This window comes from Gasterosteus aculeatus, chromosome 16 (genome assembly GCF_964276395.1).
Source record: "Gasterosteus aculeatus chromosome 16, fGasAcu3.hap1.1, whole genome shotgun sequence".
Classification (NCBI taxonomy): Eukaryota; Metazoa; Chordata; class Actinopteri; order Perciformes; family Gasterosteidae; genus Gasterosteus; species Gasterosteus aculeatus.
The window spans coordinates 11,029,695-11,057,067 of NC_135704.1; the positions used below are offsets into that span (position 1 = coordinate 11,029,695).

The window sequence follows — 27,373 nt, forward strand, 5'->3', positions numbered from 1 at the left end:
ACTGTGTGTGAGCTGCAGTACGACCCTACTGCGTTTGTATTATTGAAAGCTTTACAAAAAAGGACTCTTTTAAAATCTATTTAAATGGGTTTATTAATTTTAAAACATTTTTCACATTCTAACCATTACAAGAAACGGTTATATACAATTTTCTTAACAATAAAAATATTCTACATGTAAATATGAAATAGTATCATTACATTAACTGTACAACTTTTAACATGATCTAAATTGAAATATATATAACACTATTTCAGCCAATGACTTCCCAAAGTCCTTGAAGTGTGAAGCCTTCCTTCAGCTTCTCAACGGCGAGGCCCAGATCCTCAGAGAAAACCGGCTCCCGGTCTTGTTGCTTTGAAACATCAGTTAACAAATCAAATAAGTTAAACACAATATACTAGTCACCACGTATTATTCATTATGGTTAATGATAAAAATGAAAAAATGTGAGACTTTACCTTATTTCCATCAGCAAAGTAAGCCTGTGGGCAAACAACACATTCTCACATTAAATGAAAATAAACTGTTGATGAGCACTGCTCTGCACACACAGCACAATAAGCTGAAGGGCTTTGGCTGACAGCTATTTTGAGAATCTGAAAACTGAACCATTGACTACCGAAAGGGGTGATGAGTGTAACTCACAGTAAAAGCATCAGTCTGCTCATCGGGCTCAATCTCCACGTCATCGAGAGCCTGTTCTACAGTCAGCTCCTCCAGCGGCTGGGGCTGAAATCATTGTTAGGACAAACAGCGCTATGACAACACGATCGGCTGAACTGGGTGACAAAGGAGCAAAACAAAATGTATGGCAATGTTTGCTGTGAAAATAACACAGTAATTCAAAAACAGACACGGGTATTTTAGAGTTGGTTTATTTCTAACTTCAACAGTTTGCAGTTCCTGACACCCTTTACAACTGTTGAGGTGATCAAGGTCATTGATTCTAATATTATGCTTGTGCGCATACCTTTTCTTCCATTTCATATTCCACTCCAAAGATGGGATTAGCAGAGTACACCTTATGCAGAGAGTTGATTTCCTTCAGTGCATCTTGAAGCTTATCCACGGGGTCAATCTTAAACCCGAGCACGTAGCCACCGCTCTAGAAACCAAAGCACATTTGTTCATTGCTCACACTCATATTATTTCAAGTATGAAATCGTCGTACTGTGATTAAGTCCAGGTGACTTTGACTCAAACAACAGAGGGACAAAACATTTTACCTGGCGTGAACTCTCGATCACCAAAGCCAAGCCAAATTTTGAATCTCTTATCCTGATAGACCACTTGAGGGGGAGAGACAAAAGACAATCAAAAGAAATACAAACACCAACTGAAAAAGAAATCACCTGAAACAAGACCATTCGATAGGGATCATGTGCAGAGGTGCATCTGCGTCTGCGTAGGACACGCCTAAGAAAACGCACCCGTGGAAACCAAAAGAGCTGCAGTAGATCAGAGCTGCACAAACTAAAAGGAACCCTGTGCCTGCTGCTACGTGGATGAACTGTGTCTTTGTTATTGTACTTTTCCGTGCACTGTAGTAAAAGTGCTTTCTGCAATTTAAAACCCACACACAGCCACTCTCATTCAAAATAAGCAGCTGAGACTCTTGCCCCGGGAGCAAGTGTACGATAAAATTAATGGAGTTTGGAATTTATCCAGTGATCAGGTATGGGTGCTTCACTCACGTTGAAAATGTCTTTCATCAATATAGCATTTTTTACCACGAGTTTAGTAGAGTTTCTCTGACCACATACATGTTACTCGGACGAATAACTGCGTGCTCCTGAGCACATGATATGTGGTGTGTGACGTTTGATTGGACATTATGTAAACAAGGCTGGTACAGAGTCATTTCAGGTACAGGCTCAGCCATGTTACCAAAACTAATACCAATCTACATTATCTGATTTCCAAGACATTTTGATCCATTTCATCCATGAAACAAGGAAAGGGAGGACCATGTTTATTAGAACCAATCAAAAAGGCAAATATATAAAAATTTGCAAATTGTAACTGTTTCTCATTTTGTCCACACAAAACTAAGGTGGAAAGTGAGGACTAGGACGGTAAAACTTTTTAGTGTATTACTTACAATCTGAAGGTAAGGAATGCTGACATTGAAGCTCTCGTTCATATTAGCATGCCACACGATTCGAACATTGGTAATAAAGAAGGTTCCAAGGTTACCCTAAAAGAAAGAAAAGGTACTCAGTTACGATTGCAAACAAATGATCTCCAGTTATCACATCAAACCTGAAGAGTACACTTGCAGTAGTAGTTTCTCAAGTTTAAAAAGGAGGGAAACCACTTGTTGCATTCCAAACATTTCATAGAATTGTACTGCTTATTAAAATGGCAATAGAAAGTATTCAACCATAATGCGTTTTAGATATATAGCTAACGCATTATTCGTCCTAGCAACATGTATGTGGTCAGAGAAACTCTACTAACCTCTTACGTGGTAAAAAATGCTATATTGATAAAAGACATTTTCAACGTGAGTGAAGCACCCATACCTGATCACTGGATAAATTCCAAACTCCATTAATTTTATCGTACACTTGCTCCCGGGGCAAGAGTCTCAGCTGCTTATTTTGAATGAGAGCGGCTCGTAATTTCAGGTCCCTGTACATTTTAGACGTCTCATAGGCCCTGTAACAAAAGCAGAAGTTTAGAAAGACATACATCTATTATAGAATGTGATCAGACAATCTAACACATTAGCACTGTTTTACCTGTGGACGGCAATAACAGAGGTAAAGAGCCGCGGACTTCCTGGAACCACATTGGTGAAAATGAACTCAAATCTTGTGTTGTTGGACTTTGTCAAGATGTAGAGCGCTTCAGTTTGACCTCTCAATTTCTGGAAAATAACATTCGATTAATTAATTATCAATTTTAAAATACGTAACATGAAAAGTATATGTTATGTGTAGAAATGTAGGAAATGCAATGTGATTATGGTCAAATGCCGTAGATTGAGTATTTATTCTGTATATTTTTAAAATGATATTAACACAACAGCCATATGTAGAAAAACATGTTTACTTACTGAATAAGCAGTCCTTGTTGTGATGTTAATGATGGAGTTGTAACCCACAGCTGGAGAGAAAAATATGTTGATTTAGGTCGGTGAGATCATGTTTATCGTCCCCAATAAGTCCCCAATGTTACTGGATAACGTAAACAGTTTCAAAAAAAGTTAAATGAACATATAATAAATATAATGAGATGAAGACATCTAGTTATTTTCACAAAATGGTAACTGAATTTATATAAAATAGGGGGCGATGGTCATTCGAAATGAACCAACAGGGGCCAACAGGGAATTCATTAAACTTACAATCAAAACGTTTTAGATTATTTGTTTTAGCAATTTAAATCATTTGAATATGGTAATTTAATGTAAAAGAGGACTGACATTTCGAACTGGTGGAAACGGAGTCCTACGAAAAGCTGATTATTATATACTCACATAAATTGACTCTTGGCAGGGCCAAAGAATGCCAAATGATTCTCAGGTTTGTTACCAACAGTCGTCCTGTAAAAGCATCGGACATGATCACGTATCAGGTGAGCAGCACACGTCAAGTAGCCCAGTTTTTAAACTATAACTAACTACCTCTATCTCCGTTGTTTCCTTTCGTGTCTTCGATGGAGTCCAGACAATCAATGAGTGCTTCTCCTGGACGAGTTTTCATCTGCCTGGTTGCAGAGGAGAATTGACAGATTGATCCGAGGCTCAATTCACCGCTACTCGAATAACACCAATGCTAGTAATTTAGTACGATGACGGTTATCTATGACATGTCACTATTTAAAGTCAAATGTGTATAGTGTCAGTGTTGTGTAAGCAACGACAGCCAATTAGCTTAACTCAGCTAACTAGCTGGCTAGTTTACACGCGGATGAAACGATTGCTAACGTTAACTATTTTGAAGTGAACTAACTTACTGTGCTGTTATGTCGAATCTAACGTCTCTGTCCTCCCACAGAGCATCTAAGACCGATGCCATGACTGCAGGTATTAACCCCTTCGGCCAAGTTTATTAACGTTTATAGCTAACTAGCTTCAGTTCGCTAGCTAACGTTAACTGCAGACTGGCTAATCCGAAGCCTCTGCAGCGTCATAATCACCCTGGCAACGGACGGCAACCAAAGAGGACAAAATTGTCTTGTTCCCAATCGCATGATTACTTATTTATTAAAAACTAGATTTTCCCAATGAACATGTTGTTTTTGGTTTCACTAACACGTCAGCAACTATATTATACAACTATGTGTATCATTCTATCAAAAAGGGTATGACGTCAGAGGGCTAACAAGAACAAAGAGAGATGGAGTCCAGACGGTGGCCTGTAATTGAAACGCTAATTTGTACACTATCAACAAGAATACAAATCACAAAATGTATTAATTAAATTTAGTCAAATATTATATATAAGATATTAGCTCATTGATAAAATATAGTGATGATTATATTATATTAATGATTCATTAGTGTTTCCCTTTTTGTTCCTTTCATTGAGAAACACAAAATCAGGCAAATCAACATCTATTTTAGATTTTATTATTAAAAACAGATAAAACATGTATTCAGACATACACACTGCCCGAATATACCTTTAATGAATGAATTGCAGAAAGCCTCAATCTTCATCATACAATTGCAAATGCAGTAGACCTCTGTAAGCAGTACTCAGGCAGTATTGTTCCTCCATCACAGCTGCCAGTTACAGCCAAGGCAAACACAATTGTCATGACAACAAACACAATGCACACAGAAATTCTCAACATATTAGTAAATCATTTAAACATAAGATATGTAAAGCATGTGGCTCATACAAGTATAATAATTACCTACAGGTTAATTTTTAATTGTAATAATATATCTACATTTTTTATTTGAATCCCAGGACTGGTAAACCCAGAATAATAATATGTTTTTATTGTGGTTTCACTGAGGTAATAAAGTCTGTTAATCTCATTAATTGGGTTGACAACAGATTTTCAAGATTTGATTTATTTCGTCATTCCTTTTTGACACTGTTTTGTTATTTTATCAAATATGTATTTGTGTGAGGACAAAGGTTTTCAAAGATTCGAGGATTACAAATTAACAAAGGGCAGATTGTAGAGTAGTAAAGTCGACCTTCTGATGGCCTCATCTCCTTTTATCCTGCTGTGGGTGGATAAAACAGTAGTAAATTCAGACATTTATGAATAAAAAGTAAATGTGCTGATTCACAAACAACAGAAGTTACCTGTTCTGGATAGAACACAAGTCTTCTTGCATTCGTTCTCTGTTTCATAACGGTTCTCATTTCCTTGACAGCCTCCATACCAAAACTGTGCACAGGCATTGGCCTGCTTGTCATAGTACCAGTGGATGCTATAGTTTCGGCAGGTGCCTTGGTCCAAGTTAAGGTCACAGCGAGGATTCGGCACACGGGATTCTGAAAAAAAAAAACATCTGTGAGATGTTTTCAAAGAATGCTTATGCACTCGATTGGAATGAGCCTTTTTCACAGCAGATATTTTGACTTATGTGATGTAGGTACCACTAAACCTACATTCATGATGGCTTTTGGTTTGTTCAAGTACCTCAGAAGGGAATTGTGTCAATGAGTGAATACAATTCAGCCATTATTAATTTCATGAATACCACCTGTGCTTGTCCTGACTGAGAAACGTCAAAAGGTCCTATGTGAAAAAGGTAAATTGAGCAGAAGTGCAGCACTTACCTTCAGACAGGTCTGGACTCTCTACCGGCTTCAACCAATTAGAGTTAGAAGATGAAACCGAGCCCAGGGTTGACACAGATGTCGCAGATGAGGAGGAGGATAAAGAAGTAGAGGTAGATAAGACAGTCTTATTGGAGACTGTCCTTTCTCTTACGGGCGATAGAGATGTTGTTTTATTATCTACAGGTACACTGACTACAGTATTACCAACCCGCGAAGCTTGGGCTCTTAAGTCTAAATCTTCACCTTCATCATCTTCCACCACCTGGAGTAAGACACCAAAATAAAATGTGTCACTGTTGTAATTGATTCTGCGCCGTCAATGAATAAAATGACCAAAGTATTCTTCAGACCTGAATACGACGAGGATCAGCGCTGATGGGCAGCGTGAAAGTGTCTCCACGCCCTCGGCCATTGCTACGTCTCTGATTTTCAATTTCATCTTGGTAATTTTGACCATTGTTGGTGTTCCCAAATCCATTATTTCCATAAACATTACCATTATTGCCATAGCCACCATATCCATTGGTGTTCTCTCGATTTCCACTGTTTCCATTAACACCATGGCCATTGTTGCCGTTCCAGTGTACATTTGTAATGCGATTGTAAATGAGAGCGCCATTTTCATCTTCACAAAACTGGTTGACGAGTTGAGACTCCAGTGCTGAAAAAAGACATTTAGGAATCAGTTAGGCAGCAGAAAGCATTTATAGCTAATTTAATCAACGCGCTACTGAATTATCACCTGGTAGAGTATTGAAGTCATCAATGAGGTACATGTGTTCGCTGTCGGGGTCGGAGGCAATGAGGTTGAGTTCTCGCAGGAACTCAGTCTGCGTAGGATCAGAAGAATTGACGATCCCCAGCGCGTACATCTCGATGTTTGCAGCGTGAGCTTCCCTCACGGCCAAGTCAAGTTTGACAGGCTCTCTTTTGTCAGTTTGACCGTCGGTGATGACGATGGCTACTTTCCTGACTCCGGGCCGAGCGCTGAAGAAAGCCTCCTGAGTGGCCTTTCGGATGGCGGTGCCGGTGTAGGTGCCCTCGCCCATGTACGGCATTTTTCTGATTGCCTGCTTAACGTCTTGTTTGCTCGTGTGGCGAACCAAGTTGAACTTCAAATGGACCTCCAGACTGTAGAGGACCAGTCCAATCCTGGTGGCGTTGCGTCCAACTGTGGTCCGGTCGACCAGCCTAGTGACAAAGTCCTTGATGATTTCAAAGTTCTCTGGGCCGACACTCTCAGAGCTGTCAATGACGAACACGAGCTCCATCGGCCGTTCTTTGCACTTAATGCCACATCCTGGGAAAAATGAAACACATTAGCAGCTCTAGATGTCTGGAGTTGGTTGAGATCCAAATGGAGCCAAAAACATATTAGACTTCTATAACAAATGACAAATTTAACTCCTTTCCTACTTTTTCATAATTTGGCTCTACATTCATGAGTATTGCCAGTTCAAAGCAACTATCCTAATAGATATATAAGATTAACATTTGACATTCCCACATGTTAGATACCAAATAGTTAATAATGGTTAAACCAAAACACTGACTGGAAGTCTTACCACAGATTTCTTTGATCAACCTAATAATGTCCTCCCTCTGAAAAGAATAACAATAAGAATATTTATATTTATATCAAATCACTCCTTTCGAATGTTCAAACATTAGTTGAGTCATTGAACTCACTGTGAGTCCTTGGTCTCCCTTTGTTCCTGGCCTTCCCTGGAATTGGAGAAACATAAAAAAAAATGTTCCAGTCAGCCTGATGAGACTTCACATGATCGGTTTGATTATTTGTTTCAGGAAGCGACAAATGTGATCTGTTTTACTTACTGCTTCACCAGGGACTCCATGATCACCCATGTCACCTTTTATACCTTTCATTCCCCTCTCACCCTGTGAGCCACGATCTCCCTGCAGCAAGGCAATTGTTGTTGAGCAAACAGAGACCAGCATAAATTAACCAAATGTTGATGAGTCAATTTCCTACCTTAGCTCCAGGAAATCCATCCCCTTGAGGCCCTCTAGGCCCAGTCAAACCTTGAGATCCTGGCTCACCCTGGAATTATACTTTTGATTTATTGTATTTCCACACTCAGTAGATCATAAATTACTGTTGTTTTGTCCTGCAGCTAATTTGTTTGGCAGATCCGTAACATGTCAGCACCAAGTAAGTACATCATAACGCCTCACTCGCTGCGAACGAATACAAATGAATCTTGATGATAAAGAGCTTGGTAAGTTCTTGAAAGACAGTGCTTATGTAAAACAGTGGTGAGTTACCTTCGGGCCTTGAATACCTTCTCCTGTAGGTCCAGCTGGACCAAGTGGTCCTGTCCTCCCAACAGGACCCTAATAAATGTTTAAAAGTAAAGACACAACTTGGTTACGAAAATAAGTTTGCATATAGACAATAAACAACCCATCATCAAATTCTTCTCACAGGGGGTCCTTGTAATCCCTCTCCAGGTGGGCCGGGTAAACCCGGCAATCCCCTAAAGCCGACGTCCCCCTGAAACAGACACAACATTATCACATTCACCGTTAATATACACCAGTACATACAGACATGCAAAAACCCAACAGACCATAAATAAATGTAGACACTAACCTTGGAACCAGGAATTCCTACTCCTTCTGGACCAGGCTCACCTGGTAATCCTGGCAGGCCAAGAGGACCCTAGAATGAGTGCAGAAATTAGATCAGACGGTTCTAGATTGAACAAGATTAACTGGTAGCAGGAATTTAAATGTTGATGAAACAAACCGTGGGGCCGGGGATGCCGTCACCTTTTGGACCAGCTGAACCCGGTAAACCCGCAAGGCCACGATCGCCCTGTTTTAAGAAAATGTAGTGACGAGAAGGAGTTGAATGACTAAATCCTCTGCGGGTTAAGAGTTAGGAACAAGAAGATTATAGGTGCTCCCAGTATTCACACCCAATAAATGCTATAGAAAATGACAGTTTTTCCGATACCTTTGGACCAGGTAATCCATGGCCTGTTTCTCCAACAGGACCAGGGGGGCCGGCTGTGCCTACATCACCCTGGAGACAATCAAGTCACGCTGTTGACTTGTAGCAACAACTTTGAAAAATTTCATCACATCAGAGTCTGGCAGCTCTCCCGGCTGCCTGTACCTGTCCAACTCGGTGCCAACATCTGTGTGAAGAGACAGTTTGATGATGATTTGTTATTTATTTACCTTTGGGCCTGATATGGAACGACCTGGCTGTCCCTGCGTGCCCTGCTGGCCGTTTATCCCACGTTCACCCTGAAAAGTGAGGTTTGGCAGGAAACTTAAGATCCATTTCATCTCGTTTACGCAGCCAATTAATCTGCAGCCAACAACCTGCAGAGAACTTGTTTCTTTCTGTGGCATTAATCTGTCAGAGTGGCATATTTGTCACATAACAAATGGAGAGAGGCTTCTTCTAACTACTCCACACACCAATGACATGGCCCCACTCGATCTATTAACTCTTACCTTTGGTCCTGAGGGTCCCGAGACCCCAGGAGACCCATGCAAACCACGGATTCCTCTTGGACCCTGGTCCCCCTTGGAGGGATTACAGCACACATTATTTGATTAATGTGTGTTGTTGAATACCTTTTGACAAACACACATATACATATAAATCTAATCTAAATCATACCTTCTCCCCTTGAGTGCCAATTCCTTGTGCTCCCTCAAGACCTCTTAAACCGGGTAAACCTGCCTCCCCCTAAAAGAGGAAAGGTAGATGAGACAGAAGCAATCACTCAGCTAATCAAAGTTATTATTGAAGAGTTGGACTAATGTACTTTTAATGTACTTTACCTTCTGTCCTGGAGCTCCATCCTCTCCTGGGAGACCGGGCAGGCCCCCCAAACCAGATGATCCGGGCTCTCCCTGTAACAGTAGAAAGGAATTATTTGATGAATCCAGTACATTAGCACTTAACATACATGATTAAAGTGACGTATTTACCTTTGAACCAGGCTCACCAATGCCTCTGTCTCCTGTGGCACCCTGCTCTCCCGGTAAGCCTTGGTCTCCCTAGAATAGAAATAGCGTGACGACAAGGGCAATTATGAGAAAAATATATATACTTTGCACATTTCCGGGCAACCAAAGGACATGTGCAACGAAATGTTAAATCTTTATAATATTTTATCTGAATTGCTTCGGCAGCATTGGAAAATATTGAAAAACGTATAAGTCATATGCATTTGATTTGCAGTGGCTACATCTAATAAAGCAGCCGTTTAAACAAACCTTTGTTCCAGGTAAACCTTCTCCTGGATGTCCTCTGACTCCAGGTGGACCTCTTGGACCCTCGACTCCCTGAGTAGTATAACATGTTAGAAAGCTCTCCATGCACAGTGTCCTACTCGTTGTCCTTTTATGTCAGAGTGATGTGGTGAAAATATAGATGAAGATATTTTGCTGACCTTCTCTCCCTGTATGCCTGCTCCCTGAAGTCCAGTTGGCCCTGGAAAACCTGGAAGTCCCAAGTCACCCTGGAAGAGAAACACCACAGTTGTTCTAATGCAAAAGTGTCATAACATCACACATGTTCTACCCCACACTTGAACATGTAGCGCTAACAGGCCAAGAAACACAAGAATCACCGTCTTGACATTTTGACTCCCTCCCAAAGAGCCTTTGTTGCGTTACCTCGAGGGTTTGCACTATATTCGCTTAGATGATGCATTTATAACCCACCCTTTCTCCTTTGATTCCTGCACCCTGCTGTCCCCTTGGCCCCCTTGGTCCAGTTAGCCCTCGTTCTCCCTGTGGAAAAAAATGAGGTTATTTGTGTCAGTTACATCGTAGTCGATTCTTTGGTTCACGGCTGTCTGCATTGTTGTCAGCTTAGGGAGTGCGGACGAAGAACATGTTGGCTCCTGTTATCCCCTTGTGATTGATGCAAAGTGATAGGACGCACAAAGAACAGGGCTGTTTTTCCATCGTGGTAATTCTTGACTGCATGAACTTTTTCCACAGCCAGTGAATCATGAAGTAAAGTCGTTGCTTATGGGAGCTTATGGGTGCGGCGTACGAGCGACCTCCTTAATAGTCCCTCTCCTTTTAAACACAAATGGCTTTTGAAATTGTACCCTGCTTATCAACAAAATTATATCTGCAGCCTGTTGTTTGATATGAATGTCACGTTGACATTATATTCACAAGGTGAATATAATGAGAGCTCTAAGCGAATGGGAAATTTAGAAAAGGACTTTCTAATGGTGAAATATGCTGCTTTAAGCTCTTAGTACAACATAAACTGTTTCATGTGGGACAATAAAAGCTTAGCTAATGCAGGTGATGTTTTATTTTAGTTTATGGCGTATTCTGGTTGTGCTGGAAAATGACTGGAAACGTTCAAGCTTTTTATTGGTCATTTTAACATTGTGATCTTATGATTCTGGTAATATGATATAAAACACAAGGCTATTGCTACAGCAGATATTGCAAATATGATCTGAATCATGACATCACATTTAAAAAATAAACCAAAAAGTAGAGAAATTAGGTCATTTTTCACCATTGACATACTGTCAACTCCAATAACCTCAAGGGCCACAAACCATGGCAACAAGCATGTTACAGCTGCCCTTAAGATTCACCAAGACAATGTTGATGAGTTCTTTGACGATAGACTCAAAATAATACCTTCTGTCCAGGAAACCCCTCACCATGAGGTCCTTTTTCCCCTTGAACACCTTGTGGTCCTTGAGGTCCCTGTAAACAAAGCCAGAGTGCACAATGTGTCACCCAAACAGTGCTCAGGTCAAAGTACCTTTGTGCTTTTCTTTATCAACAGATCCCATTGGCAACTGATATAACAAATATGGACACAAAAACATCAAAGCCTTTGGAATAGCTCGGACCGTTTCTTCTCAACTTACAGGAAGGCCGGGTTCACCCATCCCATGGGGGCCGGGAGGACCTGGTCGGCCCTGGAATCCCATGTCCCCCTGCAGAATTATGAAGTCACTTTAATTCACCAAATAACCTCAAAGAATGGCTGATAACAACTAAACAATGACAAAGTGAAAGAAAAATATTAAGAGTTTAAGACCTTTGGTCCAGGATGTCCAACACCAGTTTCACCCTGAATTCCTGCAGAGCCGATTGGGCCACGTTCACCCTGTGATGACAAAACAGCAGTGTGCATTCAACCTTAAATCATGAGATAACTAAACCATTAGTTTAGCATATCATGTTACATTGATTTTGTTTAGAAAATACCTTACTCAAACTGAATTTTATTGTACACACACACACACACACACACACACACACACACACACACACACACACACACACACACACACACACACACACACACACACACATACATGCAGATAAAATGCATCTTTGAAGCTGAAAATAATGCTCCAGATATTTTGTGTAGTGGGCGAGATATTTGATCTCTTCCTGCAGGTCAGGACTCATTTCTCACAAAACTAAATGACAGCGTCTCAAATGAATGAAAAACTGCTGGAGGCTTTGTACTACATACAATGGATTACAACGTTTGCTCGGGCTACAGATGACTTAATAATAAATAAAAATGAAAAATGTTGAGCCTTACATAAAGAGCTGTAATGCAATTATTTGTATCTTATTTAACAGAATATAATAATCCATACGTACTATTTTACAAGATATTCATTTAATCTGAATGATTCCCTTTAGTTATGATTCATATTATTCATGTCATGCTAAGTTGACTGTAATATTTTGTAGTGTCTTTTGAACATATATACACATTTTACTACATAGGGACCACCAACAGTCCCAGTTATCTTTGCAGAGGCCCCCTACATGTCTTCACATGACGAGCCATTGAGCAATCAGTGACTTACGTTGTATGTTATTAACTGTAGGTCTTGTTGCAGATGCAAACAATGCTTGCGGCACTTATACTCACAGAAACAGGATACAAGGAGAACATCAGGAGAACCTCTAGCAAAAATATTTTGCCGAGAGCTCATCCCTGTTGTGGTTAATAATAGTAATGATGGTAAAGATTTGGCTTATTGCCATGTATTCACACAGGGGTTTATTACCAGACAAAACAGGCATCTGTGCTGCACAGTAAAGACCGGGGTGGTATAAACTAATCATAAAAACAAATGTAAAAGTTACAGCGGATGTGCACGGTCATGCAAGCAAAAGTTGTTCCAAAAGTGGGCTGACCTGCTTTCCCTGAAGGCCCTCGGGTCCAATGTCTCCTTGTGGTCCTGGTAACCCCTGGGAAGAAACATCACACAATAATAACGATATCCAGAAAACATTACAACATGTGTGTTAGTTTGAATTGACCGTTTTTTGCAGCTATTTTCTTTTTTAAACTGGGGATCTTGCTTAGGTTTGAGAATTTACTAACTACCGTCCATTGAGTACTTCTAATAATACGGCAAATATCATGCTACCACTTAACCCTAACCGTAACCCTCACCCCAGTAACAGCGTAAAAACATCTGTTCTCTCTTTTGTCTCTTCTTTTCCTAACAATGTTGTTTGAGCCAGTCCTGCATTGCTTATTTTACTACTGACATGTTACTGACCTGGAGACCTCTAAGTCCTCTTGTTCCAACTGGACCCTCAGGACCCTGAAGCACATCACACATGGAAGAGAAAAGCATAAGATAATACACAGTATGTACAAACGTGAGGTAGATATTATAATATTCAACAGGGAGGTTGTACCCTGTCTCCTTTGATTCCTGGGGTGCCACACTCACCCCTTTCACCCTGTGTAGAAATTACGTATTGGGAAATTAAGTATTGCATCCACTTGCATAGTGTCAACAAAATCAAATGTTATCATTGTCATTCATCTAGATCACATACCATCTCTCCTTTGTAGCCCGGTTTTCCCTTCAACACAATGAATGAGATGTTATGTGTTAACAAACTATTGAGGCAGTAAGGAACATTTTCTTAATGTTGGTCATGAATAGCGACATTTACCTCCGCACCCTCACGGCCGGGTAGACCACTTAGTCCTGCTTCACCCTGATATGACCGAAGGTACACATGCACATTGTATCAGTGAATACGAGTTACAGCCACAGCAAAGTTAAGTGTCTTAACACAGAATAAGTGGTCTGATTTTCCAGGTTAACAGATTGAGATTGAATTAAATAACTACCTAAGACATTAGTAGTCCACATATCCACCAAAAAGCACATACCTTTAGCCCTTTGAGCCCTGGAGCTCCATCATCTCCAGAGCGACCTTTCTTCCCCTGGAGAGTGAAAAACGGTCAGGTTGATTCATTTCTTCTATGGACGTTTCTATCACCTCTTGGTCGGTGTTGGGAGTTTGCTCACATGGCACGCAGATGTGGTTCTGAGCTACAATACGGAACCCAGAAGTAGTTTGGTTTGCCTTCAGTCCAAAATGCAGGCTAAAATATAGCCTTTATTTGGAGACCAGGTTCTAGGATATGTATACCAATGAAATATTAATAATATTATCTTGACTAATCACTGAAGTTGCCTTATAACAAAGGTCAATGGCCTATAACCTAAAAACAAAGGTAAACTTCATCGTATGTGCTCATAGATGTGAGGGCTGTGTGACAGCCTCGGGTGGGCATGAGGTGTCTTGTCCACAGGGCCCAGGGGTCATTGTCTCGAGCCGCACCTGGACATCGTGTGTCAATTGCTACCAGCAGAAATCACTTGTTTTTGCCCATTAAACTAATGAGCACAATTACGAGCGCCTCTTTTTCTGAGTGGAAGAATTTGAAGAATCTGTCTGAGGAGAAAGCACCTGGTTAAGGGCCGTGCAGCTGTCTGCCAGCAAAATGATTGACACAACCGGAGCTCATTTTGAGAGGGATAGGGTGTCTAGAGTGGATGGGATGGTCTTCTTCCAGCATCACACAGAAAGGATGTGCATCATCTGGTGCTCCACACTGCAGGCCTTTGATCGCTGTGTTGATGCATGGGGCGGCATGGGTAGTATGGGGAGGTTTATGGTGGTCTAGTTTTATGGGGAGTGGAGTTCTAAATGCAGTGCCTCTTATTTCCATGGGGAACATCTTAATATTTGGCGAAGACAGGTCACAGCAAATATAATTTTAGCAGACCGCAGCCTGTGAGCACCTGTGTTGCCAGACATTTGCTTTTAGAATGAGGGGTGGGACCACCTATCCACATACTTGTGGAAATGCCTACAAGCTATACAGAAGATAAAAAACATGCAATTATCCTCAATTGTTAACAAAAATGCACAATTACCTTTCCTAAACTATCAGGATCATGTTAGATTTCTCTGCCCGAGATTTCCTTTTCTCTGAAATCCTTTCTTCTGACGTGACACCTCAAAGGAAATTGTATGTGTATTTTTAAATGGTTTGAAGCTAAATACTCACCGGAGGCCCGCTTGGTCCCCTCTCCCCTTTCTCACAAGCACATCGCTCAGCCAGAGGGCACTGCAGATAAGGAGACATGTTTGCTAATCCGTTATGAATGTACCTCTTCACACTCTGACCTAATCCCACATTATTCATTTTCAAAAGATTGAGCTGTCAAATTGTAATTATACTTACTCCTTCATTAGCCAAGCCAGTCTGCAAAGAAAACCAAAGTTAATGAATATCTGCAAGAGTATTAATTAAATCAATAATGTGATCCCAAGTGGGATTTGTTCACACATTTATTAGCACAAATGAAAGTTAATGAAATGTCATGCACAGAAAAAACAGTTTGGGAAAACCAAAGGTATAGACACAAAAGAGAAGAATGACAAACAACATTCCTGAAAACTTCAAGTCAGTTTTAAGTCATTTCTGTGAGCCCCATGGTACGTGTTCATTCAGCAGTATTTTCTCTAAAGCTTAACATCCAGAGCTGTCAAAGATATTCTTTCATTTGTTTCGCCAGAACATTTTCCTCATTCCATCGCCATTCAACTACCTGAATGAGCCTGTCCATGTGTCAACGTTGAATAGCTCTTTAGTCAAAGTAAATACATCTATTTTCTTCTCAATGGTGCTTGCAGACAGAGAGGTATTATACTCACAATCTCAGTGGCGATTCTTTCAACTATGCCTTCGTCCTGTAAATTATGGAGGAAGCGGGACGCTGGGGAGCTGGCGATTAGACGAAGCTGGGCTACATTGGCCGGCTCGTTGGCTGCCCGGGTGATGCCCAAAGTGAAGAACTTCACGCCCTGGTTCTTGGCGTCAGCAACAGCGGAGAAAATGTCGGGGTTCCTTGGGTGGGAAATACCGTCCGTAAGCAGCAGGGCTACTTTAATGCTGCGGGGACTGGATTCCTCCAGGTAGAGCTGGGTCATGTTGGTGATGGCGTAGGTGGTGTAGGTGCCGTGCCCGATGTAGACGACGGGAGTAATGCGGGCCTTAAAGTTCTCTGTGCCCCTCCAGTCTCTGAAGGTCTGCTCTGTGATCACGTGACTGCTGTACTGCAGCACAGCCACCTTCAAACTCAGGCTGCGGCCGGTCTGCAGCTGCACGCCGTGCAGCCGGTCCACCATGTCCACGGTGAGCTGCTTCTCCTGCTCGTGATTGTCCTTGGCGCTCTCCGAGCTGTCCAACAGGAAGGAGAGCTCCAGGCTACAGTCCTCATCGAGGATGGCTGTGTGCACACAGAGCGGAATGAGGGGGGTCTGATTAAGTGACATGCATTTGGGTTGGACTTCATGTCAACAAATCTATATGTCTATAAGTCTTCAACACGGGTGAAAACTGAAGATTAGTTCAATCAGAGTTGGATATGAACAATGCATGAACATAGCATGGTAGCAACTCGATGATGACTTTCATGCATTAAAAAGAGAAAATACTTTAAATAAAATTCACATTCTTACCTTGTCCGTCATGAATATTTGAAACCAGGGGTTTGGTCCGGTATTTCTTGCTAATTTTCTTCTCTTCGTAAAAGTCTTGGGCCCAGACGGTGGTCAGTGCTGTAACCAGCAGCACCACTCTGGCAAACAACATTCTTGTCCCAAAATATGGAGGAAACGGAAAATATTTCAATCAAACTCGATATCCGAATCGGAGTGAAAAAGTTTGTGCAGCCTTGCATTTAACTGCTCAATTAAATACAAACTGTAAAAATACAAAATACTGTACACTTGTTGTAATTGCCAGGTGTATTCTCAAAATAAATGAGTAGTTTATTTTAACATCAAACTAGTCCAACCTTTGAAAATGCGGAAATTTCTAGTATTTCAGTGCCCTATTTCAAGAGCAAGTAGTCGGAACAGTCGAGGACGCCGGTGCACAGCGAGATCCGCTTAGCTCATTGATGGAACGGCAGCAGCGGCGTCAGTCATCCTGAAGAGGAGAGAGTGAGACACCCCGAGACGCTCACTCCTCCTTTATAGGAAGGCACCGACGGAGCAGATCCCTCAGGGCAGGGGAACTGACAAACGTCTGCAACAGTGAAGCCACATTGTGTGCGTTAGCTGAGAGGTTTAGTGTGTTGGTACGTGGGTTGGTCTATAATGCCACAGAATTATTGATTTACTGTAAATCTAAACAACATATTTAAATGGGTTTGATTCTATGTATTATCTCACAAAGTTTGCTCTGTCTGTTTTACACTGACGACCTAAAACAAGCATAGTAGTAGTGTTTGACGTCAGTTCAAACGTGATTGACGATTGGTTGAAATTGTTTCCATGATGTTCCTCATTGCCCAAAAAAATGCCTCTACCTTGTCATATGCAAGTGCCTTCATCATTTAAGGTTAATTTTTAAACATAGGAAACAGTAAGGATGAGGGTGGTCATCTGTATCTTTTAAAATTGTATGAAATCAGTAAACTTATATTTTTCAGAATAAAATAGCATCTGTAGAACATTGCAACAATATGAAATGGTTAAAAGAGGGTTTCGAAATAGAGGCGTTAATGCTATAGGATACATTCCAGTTGCAAAGGGTTGAAAGTTTAAAGGTCTGAATGGCAGAGGCCCGGCCACCTTTGGTCTCTACCTTGAACCTAAAATGATCATAACAATCCTGCCTGAGGAAAAAAGGTTAAGGGAGACATTTTCTAAATGTATTATAAAATTACCCAGCAATAACACACAGAGCAGAACAACATGTGAGTGAAATCCTGCTGTTTCAATTAAGAAACAGCTGATCACAGAATCAACAGAAACCTAAACTTTTGTGAAATTCCCTTTTCACTTTCTTTGGACTATTGTGGTTTTTTTAACCTTTAATTATACTTTTGGGAGGAGGGTGTAACAACCTGTGGGCGAGTGACATGTAATACATCTTAGCCATAGTTGGCACTTTACCTTCCAGACACTAAAAGATGATCATCTGACCGCTTGCTATTGAGCTGACCTTTTCGCGGTCTGGTTCAAATGGGGCTGATCTCACGCAGGCTGTCTGAGGATTCATGGCCGCACACTGTGCCGGAGGTGATGAGGCGCTGTGTCGAAAAGCTGCAGGCAAAAAGTAATTAGAGCAGACTGACACAAAGGAATGTTTCACAGAATGATGGCTTGACAAAATCCACCCGTTCACTCTGCTCTACGATGAATGACATCCTTTCGTAGTTGCTGCAACAACATTTGCACAATTGTGAAGATTGTTGTGCGTTTAGGTTTTCTGTCATGCGCGTCCATCGCTGACTGAGTGCTTTTGTTTGTGTTTTCCTTTCTGCTCGTGACGCTAGTTACAGAAGTTTAGAGCGGTCTGCCAATTGAATATTCTAAACCACGACTTTTTGACTAAAACTAACTGCTGAATGACCAGGTCAATATTACTATACTTATTATATACTTTTTTAAAAATGTTTTAACTCTGTACCATTTGTCATCCCTAAAATCCTCATGTGAGTTATGAAGATACAATGTTGGACGGCATCTAATATGAGAAGCTGTGTGACAACGTTGGACAACACAAGTACACACTCTGGTCCTCTGCAGGTTATAATATGCAGGGATAAACTCCAAACATCTTATTTCCGGGTGTTATCCACAGGTGTACGACACACAGGTACATAGATTCCTCTTCAGTCATCTGCACCCCGATGGAAGGCAAATCTGCGATCAAACCCTTTAAAAACAATCAGTGGGAGACATGCTGCCTTTTGTTCGAGTAAGGGAATTAATAGTCTTTTGATGAATACATGCTCAGGGGATCAGGCCTTAAACATACATAATAGTAAGAACGGTTCCAAAATGACAGTACGCTACATCAAATTCAGGAACCTCTAGGTAAAACCAGGTTGCTAGTTGCACTTATATGATGGCAGACCTCCTTGGAGAATACCAGGACATTCTTATCCAGAATTTCAGAATAAAAGTGCTTTAAAATCTCATTCTAATTCAGAGTTTTGGATTAGATTTGAAAGGAATGGGTCAATAGTTATAAGACAAGATTAAATTGGTTAATAACTATGTCTAAATACGATATAACATCTTCTCTTTGGAATAATAGCAGGCTGACTGTAGCTCGCTCTTGTTAGATGTAGTGTTTCTCGTAGCGGGCCGTCCGTCGATGGTTATTCTATTCTTTTTATTCTTCAAGGTGAATTAAACTTTGCACATGAGGGGGTCCCAATGAAGAAGTAATCCAAAAAGCTTAGACACACACAGATGAGCATTCTCAAGTGAGGTGTATGGAGGGATTTATTGGATAAACATTTGAACAGTTGATTTAGATTAAATATAACATTGTAACATTTGTTTTGGTTACAAATGAGCAAACAAAGGAGAAAACATTGGTGAGAAAAACACTCTTTCATATTGGTAACGTTCAGTCCATCATGTGGCGAAGCTTCTTATTTAACTCCCTTTCTTGTAGAAGAAGGCTGGTGCTGTGATCTTTGAATGCTTGAAAATCCTGCAAAAAAGTAATGGCAGATGTGTTAAGCATGTTCTCAGCCCCACACGGCCACAGACAATCACACTTTTTCATGTCACAGATTTCAGCAAACCTCTTCCAGCTTTCTATATTTTGACGCGGATTCATCCAGAGCAGACTGGATCGACTTCACTCTAACATCTGCATTGACGGCTTCTGCTTCCTGTTCAAACCTGAGGCAAAGGTCGGGGACATAAACTCAGGGACAAATACTTGTTATCCTTCAGACATTCTTTAAAAGAAGAAGACGGTTGTTAAGGAGCAATTTACCTGTCTTCTGCTTTGGAACGGGCTTTTTTCTCTTCTTTCCATCTTTTCTCCAGTTGCTGAATTTCCTTTTGTTTCTCCTGTATTTAAGAGGAATTTGTGTGTACGTGAAGGAGTTGGCTCGTTCAAGGAGAGCTTTGATTTCAGTGTGGACATTCACCTGTATAACTTCCCCTCTTTCCATAGACAGATGGAGCAATTTGTCCCTCTCTTTGGTGAGGCGTGTTATGCTTTCTCTCAAGTTGATGTCCTTCAAAGCCTGCTCTCCTTCAGCATTTTGTAGCTTCATCTCAAGGTCTGATGAAGAAGAGAAGGCCTCAAGTTTGGAAGTGCTCTGCGGTATTTTGGAGAATGACACGACGTTGACTATACCCACCGTTGCACATCTCTACAGCATCTCTTTCTTTTTCCTGAGCGTCCTGCAGTTGATGGAGGAGCGATGCGTCTCTGGATTGATGCTGAGTTGTTTTTTCCAGGAGTTTTGACTGCCATCCAGATAATTTTTCTCTTAGTAATAGAGGAAAATACAGCAAAGGTAAAAAATAAACTCAGCTCATACTCACGTCATGTCTGTAGTTTTTACTAAAAAGATTCATAATAGCAGTTGATTAATTATTAGTGGATCAAGCAATAATTGACTTTCAGCATTGACTCATTGTAGTTTTTCTTCTTACCGATACTCATTTTCCTTATTTGTCTGTTTCTCTGTCAGCTGTTTGATCTCTTGCTTCAGTTTTTGAACAAGCAGTTCTTTATCATGTAATTTCTGGGAGAAAAGAGTTTCATTTTCCAACTGCAGCTGTTTGTTTACCGTCTTTAACTGTGAGTTCTGCTCCTTGTGGTCATTCATGAATGCAATAATTGCTTGATTGTTGGCAGCTAAATCCATAAACCTCTTCTTCAACAGCTCTCCTTTCTTTCTTTCACCGTCCAGTTCTTTCTGGTGTGCTTCCACTCGGCCCTCCAGCTCCGCGTTGAGTGCTTGCAGAGCTTGACTCCTGAGAAGCACATCATCTGCTCTCTGTTTCAACATGCCAATTAGACTGGACTGTTCATCTATCCTGGATCTCAGCATCCCCGTCTCCTTTGCTCCCTCCGCAGAAAGACTGCAAAGTTCCGCCAGTGACCTCCAAGGGCCGTCCACATGCTGGGAACAAGCGGGGAAATAAAAGCCAGTTTGAAACATTTAAGATGATACGTCAAAGATAATTGCAATAACTAAAGCTGACATTTATTATTGACAATTAGACACTTTATTGGTAATTTGTTTTAATTGTTAGACGCAAATACATCTAAAAAAACGCTTGATTGAAGTGCATTGCGCTGCAATAAATAAATAAATAAATGTATTAGCAGGGTCAATTGGTGGGGTTTAGTTTGAAAAGCGCCACAAGTTAACACGCGCTTCAACGTGTAGCGCAACGAGGAACCGTGTAGCCTACACGTTGACACGTGACCACCTCTAACAAACGTCGCAGCCGTCGTCGATGATCAGTACGCACCTCCGCCGCGCGGAGCCCCGCATCGGCCAAGTGCTCCGCGGTCCTCGGTGGCGTCGCCATATCGAGCCCGTTTTTTTTTATTTTACTCGCTCTTGTTTACAAGTTGGTCCAAGTGTCCGTTGCTCGGTCGCCAGTGGCAACGGGGTCTAAATCCACTGCCGTGATTCGCTGTTCGTCGCGCGCGAGGCGGCCGCTTGATGGCGCTGCGGCGCTTCTGATCCGGAGGGGCTGTTATTGGGGAATGCGTCGCAAAATAAGGCATTTCATTCCACTCCCCGTCGCTCCATCTCATTAAGTTTTACTTCTCTGTGCATTTCTTCTCTCGCTGCATTTTAGTCGCTTCCATACTATTTTAAATGTTGCTTTATTGAATTGCTCTTTCTTCTCAACTTGTTTATCAACTCATGCTACTTTGTGCGGTTAAGGCTTTGTCGAGCTCGGTGTGGTTAACGGGACTCGAACCTGCAGACATTTGGGATTAAGTTTCTCCCCCGCGGCCTTTATGACACCGTTAACTCCCAGCGCGTCTCCGTTTACTGACTTCACTGCTTGCACCCTTATTCCCCCCAGCCCCCCCAGGCCCTGAGTGGGAACCCACTGGCTCTCGGGTCAGATCGGACCTGCGTGTCATTATGCAGATTCCAGGGCACGGTGGGGGGAGGAGTGTGTGTGTGGGGGGGGGGGGGGGGGGGGGGGCGTTATCCGCAGGGCCGCGGGGGGAGCGGCCGTGCCGGCCTTTGTCCACGCCCCCTTTTCATCAACTAGCGGCCCAAGAAAGACGGGCAGAAGAAAGCGGCAGCATCCCGGCCCCCCAGTGCCTGCAGCTCCTCCATCTGCACAGCGGAGCTGGACGGACCAGCCACAATGTGGAGAGCACCGCTACTTCAGCTCTTTCTCGCCTTCGTGTGCTGTGTTGGATGGAGCCGTTCTGAAGGTAAGAAGTTGCATTCTTGTTTTGTTTCTTGCCCCCCTTTTTTTTTCGTCTGTCCCCAACAGGCTGTCAGCTGAATGATTTATTGAGGACCTGCAGAGCTGTTTGTGCTGATAGTGAATCACTCAGTGCACTTGTTGCTCATCAAAATAAACCAGCCACAGGGAAGTTGAATTGTTCCTGGTTTTAAATGCTTCTGTATTTATTCATCGACAAAGTAACCATCCAATTTAGAAACAATCTTAAGGTTGATGACGAGAAAACCCTTGATGGTGGTTCAAAAAGGCATTGTTATAATAAAACTACACAATTATCTCCAGTCATTCTGACGTGGCTACGAGGTGATGTTGTTCTGGCTGGAGGGCTAAACGTTTTGCCACATAGTATTACTTGTAACGGTTGAGCACAAAGCCTCCCTCAGACAGATTGGAAGTTCTCCTGAGGAACTTTTGCCTGAGCTGTGCTGTTGCTAGGTAACAGAAAAGAGCATGTGACTTACAGACGATCTGTGAGGACTGAAAGCCGCCGGTGCAAATCTCATTCAGAGCAGCACATTTTACGTCGCAAAACCACTGATTTGAATTCAATTCCATCTTGAGGAAGAAACCTTGTTTTCTCAGGTTAGACGTAGACGGGCAAAGCGCTGGAGTTGTGCTCTTTATACATGACGGCCTTGTGTTTGTCTCTTGTGTTGCAGCTCTGCTAGATCCTACGTCTCAAATCGTAATCTGCTTTCTTTTTGCTCAACCCTTAGTATGTAAGCTCCTTAGAGTGAATCAAGCAACTAATTACACTGCAGCTGCTGCAGAATGGAACCAGTTAAGTAAAAACCGTACAAAGAGGAAGGTCATGGTTGTGAGCTTTCTGTGTCAATTTTCGTCCTAGATGTATTTCCTCACTAGCTAAAAGACTAAAATAAAACCCAAAAGGCAGTCCGTGTATGCCAAAAGACAACACTGAACGTTTAAGAAATTAAAATACCTTTGAATCACAGCAGTTGCACTGGGCCCACTTGTAGCTGACCTTTGCTGGTGACAAATCATGTGTATAAAATGATGACAGGACTAAAAGTCCCAGGAGACTTTGTCAGCATGTTCATGGTGATCATAAGCCGGGATTCGATGATTAGCTGACAGAGATGTTTTAATACAATTCCCCAAAAATGAATGATCTTTGACCTGAATTCTACTTAATATCTATTCCGAGTGCTTCGCGGAGGTACGAATCAGACCGGTAGATGTGCCACTTTATTTGTGCTGTTTTAACACCAGAGAACAGGATACTTTCTCTCATCTCTGCTTCATCCTCCACAACAATCCTTTAGTGTGATAATTGCTTCTGAATTACCTTGTGTAACACATTATTCAGCTGATGGGGCTTGATGTTCTGTTGCAGAATGCTTACGCCGGCATTAATAGCTAATGTGACAGTGGATTTCACAACCGGTTTGTTAACCATCTTGGTGGTCATTTTTGCTGCTCTAGACATATCTGTGACTAAATGAAGTTGTTTACTTCAGTAATCATTTGCTGGGGTAATCTGAATAACATATTAACTGCACAGTAAGAACTTTGGTGGTGTTAAAAATCAAGTTTTAATTTATATCACTATCAAAAGCAGACATGTTTGTCCTGCTTGTATTTTGGTCAGGTGTGGGGTTTGGTCAGTATTTCCTTTTAAATCACATCTATCTTTAGTTTAAGTCTGTAATAGCTATTGTGTCCAAACTATTCCAAAGTCACAAACTTGGCCGGCACATGCAAGTTAAACCTCACGCTCCTTTCTGGTAAAAGAGGCTAAATCCTGATGCAACGCTTAGAAGCAGGAACACAGTTGGCACGTATGGAGGGCGAACCCTTTCTCTCCCTGCGGCGTTCACAGTCCACGTTACAGACACGCCAATGGTGGAGTTCGGCCTAAAAGCAAGTTGTCCAAGAGGCCGTGTCATTGTATGGTGACAACTCAATTTATGATTCTTTTCACTCACGCTCTTGTTAAGGCACGTACCAAAAAAATCATGTTGAGTATTCCTTCCATTCTAAGCAGGCCGAGGCTTTATTCCACAGTCTATTTATTCCTCCCTTCTGCTCCCGCTGCCCGGGCCCCTCCGTTTTTCACTGTTTTGTGTGCAGCAGTAAGAGCCGAAGTCACTTGTTTGGCAATTGACTGCATTCTGCTGCATTGATTTCCATATGAAACAGGCAGCAGCACTCCGCTCTGACAGCATGGATGGCTCCGGCGTTTCATGCCGCCAGCGGACGTTTTTCTCCACTCTTTTTTTCTCCAAACGCATTCAGCGAGTGTGGAGCGCCGCGCCAAAACAAGACGGCATGAAAGCTTTCAGGCGCCCCACGTGACAAGAAAGAGACGTCTCAGCGGTGGTGAACAGGTGTTATCTTAATGGGTGGCCGTGGAAAGGGGAGCTTATGTTCCACTTTTGTTTTACCTTATCGCAGGAAGTAAGTTCCAGTGTACTCTCCTCTCTGCTGAGTGTTTTTTTTTTAGGGTGACACTTCCAGTTATGAGTTTGCATCCCTGCCGGCACCTCTTTTGTACTATTGTAAGTTCACAGTGGGGTTTAAGGCCTATGAAGGACTTCATTCTAATGAAAATTCCTCCACCACTCTTCTTTGTTGGGCAATAGTAGGGCGTCCTTATCTTCCTGGATGGATAGTGCGGTGCTCTCTCCTGCTGTGGGTTTAAGTTGCTAATTACGAAAGACAAGTCTAGAAAGAAGGAAAAGGAAAACATTAAATCACATGAAAACACTTGAACAATGATAAAAAGCACCGCTTCGGATTAAACCCTCTTAACGGCGAATTTGCCCTGTTTAGCTCGGCTTTTACCTTCTTGAACAATGGTTCGAAACTGGGAAATTGCGACTTTATCTGAAATACAAAAATTTGAGGATTAAGGAACAGTTACAAAGAAGACGTTCTTTCTCAGACTGTAAGAAGAAGCCTCGCGCGAAATAGTGCCGTTGAAAGGTTCAGCCTCAGTGTATCTGTCACCTTTCCCAGAAGTGATACTGTCAGGAAACACTGGGTGCATTTGAGAGCGTCCAGCAGATTGGTTTCTCCTCAACATACGTGGTTTTAAGTTATCAACAACGGTCTGACTACATAACCGTCTTGATCCGATCCCGACCCCATTAAGACGTGTCTATTCCATTCATTTGTTGAGCTAATTAATTCATTAAATGAAATTTAATAAACCGTGTGCACCTGCACAAAGAATAGCGTTGTCCGGACAGACAAGAATTTAATGTATTGTCATTGTTGAGTGAAATATTGTGGCTTTTGATTAAATAGTTTAGCATCTCTGAGCAGTTTGCAATCCTGCTGCCGTGCTATAGATGATGCTAAAATATCCGGGATCACTGCCTCACAACAAAGGCTCCCTTTGAGAAGATTGTGAGCAATTTTATCATTAGTAAACTGAGCAGGAAAAAAAGAAAGGAGTTAAACATGCTGGGTTGGTTGCGGTGTTTTGCTGGCTAATTAATGTTGGACGGATTCCTGATTGGAGCCGTAATCCAGTGTATTAAAAGACATTGGCGTGTCTTTTAATAAAGACACTGAAGCCCCAACTGTTGTGGAAGTGATACAAACACAAAGAACATGATAAACCTCCTCAGCCTATAGGTTGCAGGTTTGTAGGTAATACATTTTTGGAACTTTAACACATTATATATTGTATTTAGTGATACATTTTTTGTCACTACATTTGTTTGTAATTCCTAAACTATATTAGCTTAAAGCTGTGATAGTGGAGCAGTTGCGTAACAGCTGAAGGTGCACTGCAAGATTTTGTGTAACTTAACCCCAATATCCTGTGTTTAGGAAGCTTTTTAGTTCAGAAGAAAGAGTTTTTTCCAGAATGCTGGATAAGGCAGAACAGAGCCAGACCACCAACCCCAATGCGAGCACCACCAATCACCACCTCAGAGCTCTTCTCGCAAAGAATTTGGGTTGAAATGGTTACTGTACCACCCAGTACCACTATTTACCCCAATTACATGTCAGACTGGACAGGAACCGCGCGCACCATAAATCACGCTGTCAGAGAGACAATCAGAATTGCATGGCTCTGATGGAGTGCTCTGCCAGTGAACTATGCCGGCGGAATCTCTCTCTTTCTGGGAAACGTCAGGGAAGGTGGAGCGGTGGTACCTTATCTCTACAGATGCCACTCAGGGGGAACATCAAAAGGAGGCTCGGGATGAGTGCGGAGAAGGTTGTGCAGATGTCAGGGGGACGGCTGGCACGCTCGTCTCCAAGGCTTGTCAATGATGTTAACAACGTGCTTCATCAGGGGAGGGCGTCCTCCTCCCCCTCACGCCTGGTTAAAAAAACATAAATAAGTGTGGAATGTGGTTAAGAATTTATCAATTATTGTTTTCATCATTCTGTTTAAAAGGTTCTTTTTGCGTCCCAACAACCAAAGATATGCAGAATGACACTTTTTTGGATGTAGTTGAATATGAATAATAACATTGATAGTAATTATAAAAACACTGTAATCAACGGTAGAATTGGAAAAAAACAATGATGGATACCCGGATTTATTATTGCAGCTAAGAAAAATCTCATTTAGTAATGTAGAATTTTGACTGTGTTCAGGATGTGAGTTGGGGCAGTTCCGCTGTGCGACAGGTCGATGTATACCAGGCAACTGGCACTGCGATGGCACGTCCGACTGTGTGGACGACTCTGATGAACACGACTGCCGTGAGTTTCTCATTTTATTGCGCTGTGGGTCAACATGGCACCTGAGTGATATTTATTGTAGTGCTCCTTGGATATGTCGTTCCAAACTAATGCAATGGTGGAAGGCTCACTCAGGCCTCTTTTGTTATTTTAAAAGTGAATGCTCTTTAATTTAACCTATAATAGTGCATCCATCATATTTTACAAGTTGATTTTATATTTTGTGTAAAATGTAAAGCTGTGAGGTAAAAGGGAAGGTTTAGTCCTGTAAAATTAAATATCAAATGGCACAAGATGTCTGCATACACTTAGTGTAGCAGAAGGATATACTAGCATGAAAATACATA

General features: G+C 41.8%; 4 protein-coding genes across 11 annotated transcripts in view; 1 reads left to right on the forward strand and 3 right to left on the reverse strand.

The window, feature by feature from the left end:
• Nucleotides 1-75: 75 nt before the first annotated feature.
• On the reverse strand, nt 76-4,195 carry bbs5 (Bardet-Biedl syndrome 5). The gene is made up of 12 exons (XM_040201370.2): nt 3,967-4,195; nt 3,635-3,717; nt 3,488-3,553; nt 3,065-3,114; nt 2,748-2,875; nt 2,529-2,664; nt 2,105-2,200; nt 1,230-1,292; nt 974-1,108; nt 649-732; nt 462-485; nt 76-355 (listed from the first exon to the last, which is right to left on the reverse strand). Exons 1-12 carry the CDS (start codon nt 4,026-4,028, stop codon nt 254-256), a joined length of 1,029 nt encoding a protein of 342 aa, XP_040057304.2. The 5' UTR covers nt 4,029-4,195; the 3' UTR covers nt 76-253.
• A 371-nt stretch (nt 4,196-4,566) lies between these two features.
• col28a2a (collagen, type XXVIII, alpha 2a) lies at nt 4,567-17,106 on the reverse strand. 4 transcript variants are annotated; one of them, XM_078091102.1, is made up of 37 exons: nt 16,937-17,106; nt 16,599-16,732; nt 15,792-16,366; nt 15,319-15,339; nt 15,142-15,201; nt 13,954-14,007; nt 13,731-13,775; nt 13,611-13,637; nt 13,467-13,511; nt 13,325-13,369; nt 12,954-13,007; nt 11,830-11,898; nt 11,657-11,725; nt 11,421-11,489; nt 10,470-10,538; nt 10,196-10,264; nt 10,020-10,088; nt 9,732-9,800; nt 9,582-9,653; nt 9,418-9,486; nt 9,249-9,320; nt 8,967-9,035; nt 8,740-8,808; nt 8,530-8,598; nt 8,374-8,442; nt 8,206-8,274; nt 8,046-8,114; nt 7,753-7,821; nt 7,596-7,676; nt 7,449-7,484; nt 7,325-7,361; nt 6,502-7,059; nt 6,110-6,420; nt 5,968-6,021; nt 5,757-5,784; nt 5,277-5,468; nt 4,567-5,194 (listed from the first exon to the last, which is right to left on the reverse strand). In XM_078091102.1, exons 2-37 carry the CDS (start codon nt 16,729-16,731, stop codon nt 5,187-5,189), a joined length of 3,543 nt encoding a protein of 1,180 aa, XP_077947228.1. In that variant the 5' UTR covers nt 16,732; nt 16,937-17,106; the 3' UTR covers nt 4,567-5,186. The 4 variants fall into 4 exon arrangements, with proteins under 4 accessions (XP_077947228.1, XP_077947226.1, XP_077947227.1 ...); XM_078091100.1 differs by having other exon boundaries at nt 5,757-6,021; XM_078091101.1 differs by having other exon boundaries at nt 16,599-17,096.
• A 2,258-nt stretch (nt 17,107-19,364) lies between these two features.
• On the reverse strand, nt 19,365-23,040 carry LOC120833499 (coiled-coil domain-containing protein 89). Of its 2 annotated transcripts, none has more exons than XM_078091103.1 (7): nt 22,817-23,040; nt 20,559-21,031; nt 20,261-20,391; nt 20,045-20,181; nt 19,888-19,964; nt 19,691-19,790; nt 19,365-19,596 (listed from the first exon to the last, which is right to left on the reverse strand). In XM_078091103.1, the coding sequence occupies exons 1-7, from the start codon at nt 22,856-22,858 to the stop codon at nt 19,510-19,512; spliced, it is 1,047 nt and encodes a 348-aa protein (XP_077947229.1). In that variant the 5' UTR covers nt 22,859-23,040; the 3' UTR covers nt 19,365-19,509. The 2 variants fall into 2 exon arrangements, with proteins under 2 accessions (XP_077947229.1, XP_040056553.1); XM_040200619.2 differs by lacking the exon at nt 22,817-23,040 and adding an exon at nt 21,387-22,740.
• Nucleotides 22,155-27,373, forward strand: part of lrp2a (low density lipoprotein receptor-related protein 2a) — a 40,170-nt gene continuing 34,951 nt past the window's right edge. For all 4 annotated transcript variants that reach the window (XR_013453080.1, XM_040201551.2, XM_040201553.2 and 1 more), the window contains exons 1-2: nt 22,155-22,320; nt 26,940-27,047. Coding sequence is in view for 3 of the 4 variants with exons in the window: in XM_040201551.2 (XP_040057485.2) it covers nt 22,251-22,320; nt 26,940-27,047 (178 nt within the window). In the remaining variant the exon portion in view is untranslated. The remainder of the gene's footprint in view (nt 22,321-26,939; nt 27,048-27,373) is intronic.